Source organism: Hippocampus zosterae, unplaced genomic scaffold (assembly GCF_025434085.1).
Source record: "Hippocampus zosterae strain Florida unplaced genomic scaffold, ASM2543408v3 HiC_scaffold_393, whole genome shotgun sequence".
NCBI classification, from domain to species: domain Eukaryota; kingdom Metazoa; phylum Chordata; class Actinopteri; order Syngnathiformes; family Syngnathidae; genus Hippocampus; species Hippocampus zosterae.
The window spans coordinates 1-5,172 of record NW_026262926.1 but is presented as its reverse complement, the minus strand read 5'-3'; the positions used below and the strand labels follow the sequence as shown (position 1 = coordinate 5,172).

General features: G+C 59.3%; 1 protein-coding gene across 1 annotated transcript; it reads left to right on the top strand.

Moving 5' to 3' along the window:
• Window positions 1-3,055: 3,055 nt before the first annotated feature.
• Window positions 3,056-3,763, top strand: LOC127595089 (uncharacterized). Its single transcript, XM_052056783.1, has one exon. The coding sequence runs from the start codon at window positions 3,056-3,058 to the stop codon at window positions 3,761-3,763; it is 708 nt and encodes a 235-aa protein (XP_051912743.1).
• Window positions 3,764-5,172: the final 1,409 nt, after the last annotated feature.

The following is a 5,172-nucleotide window of genomic DNA, read 5'->3' as shown; positions in this document are numbered from 1 at the left end:
GAGGCGGAGGGGCTGCACGACTCCCTCCGCGAGCTGCAGCGTGCTCTCCGGCAGTGCAAGGCAGATACGCGCAGTCATTTCTATGTGTTCGACAAAGACATCAAGCAGCAGGTCATCGAGCAGCGGCGGGTGCTGCAGGAGACGCTGGCCTGCCAGCGCCGAGTGCTGGCCCTGGAAAGCGAGCTGGGCACGCTGGTGAGCGAGTCCCATCGCAGGAAGGACGACCTGGAATTCGAGGACAGCTATGTTGAGACGCACGACAGCTCCATGATTTGAAGATACACATTATGGGTGTCCTGGTGATACCGGCCCTCGCGCTGGCCTCTGACTGCGACCGCTTCATCGACGACCTGTCCAGTCTGTTCCTGCACAACCGCTCGGCCGCACTGCTTGCCCTCGCACCCTATCTCGCCCTCTCTGGAAAAGGACCCATGGACCTCGGCAATCCCGAAAGCTGTCGAGAGCTGGACTCCGCCCTCTACAGCACAGTCGAGCTCACCATGGACAGCAACCTGACCTTCTACCAAGGCCTCTGCTTCAGCGAGTAGTGCCCTGCCACCTGGCTGAACGACAATTCCGGTGACCTTCTGACAAGCCTTTATAAAGGAGTTGCTGGACGAGTTCAACCTCACCTTCCTGGACAACACCACGGTATTGTTTGTCAACCCTGCTGCCGGGGACGCCTCCTCCTGGCCTGCCATCCTGGCCTACGTGGCCTGCACGGTGCTCGTGGTGCTGGGCAGCGCCTACTCGGTCGAGCGGTGGCTGCGGCAGTGCAGAGAGCCTGACTCCAGAGCCCTCGACAGCTACGTGTCCTTTGAAGAAGTGGCGGCGTAGCGCAACCCGTACTACCTGATTTCCTTCGCCTGCAAGCTCGATGACCTCTTTTAGCCGGAGGCCTCGCAGGTTCCCAAAGAGGTGGCCTGGCTGGGACTGTTTACTGCCGCGAGTGTGCTTCTAGGACAGCTTTTTCTGGCTGGTAATTTCGTGGGACTGAACCTGTCCTCCGCAGAGTTGTGGTTCCCCTCGTGGCTGTCAGTCATAGCCCTGACCAGCTTCTACCTCCCGGACCTGTTGCTGTTCCTGTCTGGCCTGCACCTCTCCCGGCCCAAGGCCCGACTATCCTGGCTGCTGTTGCTCTACTACCTATCCTTCGTGATCTACCTGGCCATCCGCAACCTTTCCTTCGACAACCCTCTCTGGTACCTGTTCAGCCAAGCCTAGTGCGACTGGGTGGCAGAGCTGTTCATGATGAGCGGACGCTGTTCGTGGCTTGGTTTCTACCCTCGCACCGAGATCGTGGGGGTAGTCGTCAGCATGACACTGACCGCCGTGAAGGGCTACAATTACGTGCTAGGGGGTGTTTGCACCCTGGCTGCCTTGACCGCCAGCCTTGTCCTCCTTTTCATCCACTAGCAGAGCATCCCGCATGACCAGTCCTCTCTGCGCAACAGTGTGCTCTACTAGTACTACAGCAGCACGAGTTCGCACCTTTTTTTCTACCTCGCAGGTGTCCTTTGCGCGCTTGTCAAAGAAAATCTACCTCGGAGGACCGATCCACTGGCCCGCTCCCCGATTGTGCGGGCAGGCGGGCTGCTGCTCTTCCTCGGGGGATGCGCGTTGGTAGGACTGGTGCCCTGGGTGTGGCGGCCTGTCTCAGGCTTCGAATTCACAGTAGCGCGGGTTGGCTTCATCATTTTCTCTCTGCCTTTGCTGGCCCGATCCTTCCGCAGTTCTGAGAGCAAAGAGAAGACTGTGCTGCACAAGCTGCTGAGAGCAGCCTACCCAGCCTGCATGCTGTCAACAGGACTGGTGGCGGTGTCTATGTTGGCAGTGTCAGGCCTGCAGCCTATTTCGCTCGGATCGGTTCTTAGCAGGTGGGTGGGCCTGGCCCTGCTGAGCGCAGTGCTAGGGCTGGGCCTGCACCTGCTCGTAGACTTCAAGCTGGCGATCCCCTAAGACTACTGACCCGTATGCGGATGAGTCCATAAAAGCATCGATGTCTAAATCTGTAATCGATCATGTTTGTTGGCAGAAACTTAATGCCTGTGGGTTTATATCGGGGTGGAGGGTGGGGGTGGGGGACGGCATCGCGAACGTAGGCTGTTGCTAGCCTGCGAACCGGGCGGTCACAATCGAATTCTCGGGTAGACTTTACCGGCTTTCCTAACTCTATGGGCGAGGTCGTTTCCAGGTCAGCCTCGATCGAGATTTCTTGGCTGGCGCAGGGTCCGAATCGCCAGCAATGTCGTCCTTTGAAATGCACATTCCCATATTAAAAATCAGGGTTCAGGGGCAAGAGGGGCCAAAAGCGTCTCACAGGCCAGTTCGAGGTCACGGTGGACCTGGGTCTGCGCGGTAATGAGGTCCAGGAGCTGTGCCTTGTACTGGTAGGCGAAGGACAGCATGTCGTCCACCCGCCGGTGGGTCAACTGGTTGTCACGGTCGGTCAGGTCCAGGTTGTTGAACTCGGAGTTGAACCTTGAGACGTGGGTGTCGAATTCGTGCCAGCGCTGGCTGGCGCTGTAGGCGGCAGCTGCCCAGGGCTGCTCCTGGAGCAGGCGGTAGTCTGCCAGAAAGGCCTTGGAGTATCTTTGGGGCTGGCGGTCACGCTGGGGGTCTGACTCGGTGAGCAGCCGGCTGTAGGCGGGCTCGAGGATCTCCTTCTTGATGCGCTCAGCGAACTTGGGGACGTAGATGCCCTTGGCAGTCCAGCTGCTCAGGAGGGACATGATGGTCTTGAGGTGAGAGGGGTCGTTAGCAGTGCGAGCGAACTCCCCGATGATGTGTCGGATGCGCCTGCCGATGTGCTCGATGAACTCCGTGTTCTTCATGTCCGAATGCACCAGGATCTAGTTCAACAGGTGAATGTACAGGATCCGGCGCTCCTTCTCCACCTTGCCCATGGCGGCCTCGATCTCTGCGATCACCTGAGCCGCAGAGCTGCGCTGGTAGCAGCAGTAGTCCCGGGTCTCTGGTGAGCATCCCACGCCTGATCGAGTCCTCGCTGCTTGACAGGCCGTCCAGCAGCTCCTTCAGATAGAGAATATCCATTATGCTGTTCTTCACCGTGTTCGAACTCGTGGCCGCGTTGCCGTATTCATATTCGGAGGATTTGGCCAGGACCGTCGCACAGCTAGGCGCACTCGCCCACTGCAGCCCCGAAGTCATCTCGGCCTGGTCATGCCCTCTCTGTAAGAAGCTGCCCCTCACCAACCCACAGCCCTTCGGCCTGCCCGATTTCAATCTATCGGGCTACACCGGGACCATGGGCACCCGCCTATTCCTGCTCTTCAGAGGGACCGAACCAGAAAGCGTCATCAATTGGATCGAAGACCTCACCTTCGAGATGGTGGCATACCCCCACTGCGAAGGGTGCAGGGTGCATGCTGGCTTCTTTGCCAGTTTTAAGGCTCTGCGGGGACAGTACTTTGACAGGGTTCAGCAAGCAGTCTCCGCAGGTAAGGAGGTGGTGGTTGGAGGCAGGAGCATGGGAGCAGCCCTGGCGGTGTTTGCAGTGCTGGACTTGGCCCGTACCTTTCCTGAGCATGTGCGGGTGTCTTATAATATGGGCTGCCCTCGCCTCGGCAACCAGCAATTCGCAGACTGGGCTAGTAAACAGCTGCAAATCTACCGACTGGTGCACTGGAACGACATCGTGCCACACCTACCGCCACGCACCCTCAACTACCGACACATATCCCGCGAGGTGTTCTACGACGAGCCGATGGCCAACTTCTCTCTGTGCAACGACAGCGGGTAGGACCCGGGCTGCAGCGACCGGATGCCAGGCAGCTCCGTGCAGGACCACCTGTTCTACTTCGTGCAGGGACAGTGTCAGTGAATCACTTCAGCCGATCTATCAACCCATAGAACAGCGTTTTCGAGTAGTTGCTGAGTGCTGGGTTGGTCCGGATGCGCTACCGCAACTTGGCCTTGTCTGCTGTCCGCGGGGGCGCTGGGGAGTGGTGAGAGGATTCTGGGCTCGGGCCTTGGCTGGACTGCCTTTCCGCGAGGCGGCGCTCAGCCTACAACTATTCGCAAGCATGGTCGTACTTTTCCGAGAGTTGGTCGATCATCTCACACTGCCTGGCGACCATATCCCTCTGATTCTAGAGCAGCTTCTTCTGCTCCTCGAAGGCCTTTCGGTCGGCCTGGAGCTACCTGACTTGCTCCCGCAGGCTGTCGTTGTCGGCCTGCAGGGAGTCGACCTGCTCCTCGAGCTGCTGGTTGTCCTGGCAAAGCGTGTGGAGGGCCACGTCGAGTTCGTTGCCCCTCATAATTGCCCGTTATTACAAATCCACTGCTGGCCTGGGTTGGTCGGACTGGCCATTAAATAAAATCGATGTATCAGGCCAGATACCAGCCCTTCTACACGGCCTACTACACCCAGATCCCCTACCTGGATGCCGAGATCCGCGGAGTGGAGGGCATGCGCCTGGGATAGAGTCACCTGCGCCACCAGCGCGTCGCCCGCACCGCTGAGGGACTGGCTGCCACCGCGCACAAGGCGGATATCCTCGACCACCAGCTGGCCCGCTCCCGCAGAGACGACGTGTACCAGGACCGGCAGCTGGCCCAGGGCCTGGCCTACAGCACCCGGGCGGCGCAGGCCCGCGGGGTGGCCCACTGGAACGACTTCAGCGCGCGGCGCAACTGGGAGCGCGCGCAGGACCACAACGTGGTCAACCACCTGGCCTCGCGCCTTCAGGACAATCGGTCCCGTTCGCTCTAGAGGCTGAACCAAGTCCGTCGCTGGATTTGACAATCCATTCATATACACCTGCCTTTGGAGTAAATGCCTGTATAGTAAGTCACCCCGGCAGTATATACTACCCCTGCTGTCCGCGCACTGTCTAGCCGGCCGCTGACCGTGCCGTCCCGGGATGAGGCGGATTCTCGGATATAGTGATTAATATCAAGGCAATAATATCGCATGAATACGCGGTAAAAAGTAGTGAAATGCAGGGGTTGGGGTTGGGGTTGGGGTTGGGGTTGGGGTTGGGGTTGGGGTTGGGGTTGGGGTTGGGGTTGGGGTTGGGGTTGGGGTTGGGGTTGGGGTTGGGGTTGGGGTTGGGGTTGGGGTTGGGGTTGGGGTTGGGGTTGGGGTTGGGGTTGGGGTTGGGGTTGGGGTTGGGGTTGGGGTTGGGGTTGGGGTTGGGGTTGGGTTGG

Excerpts from the sequence above, each read along its gene's own strand:
- LOC127595089 (XM_052056783.1), top strand. The coding sequence starts at position 3,056 with ATGCTGTTCTTCACCGTGTTCGAACTCGTGGCCGCGTTGCCGTATTCA.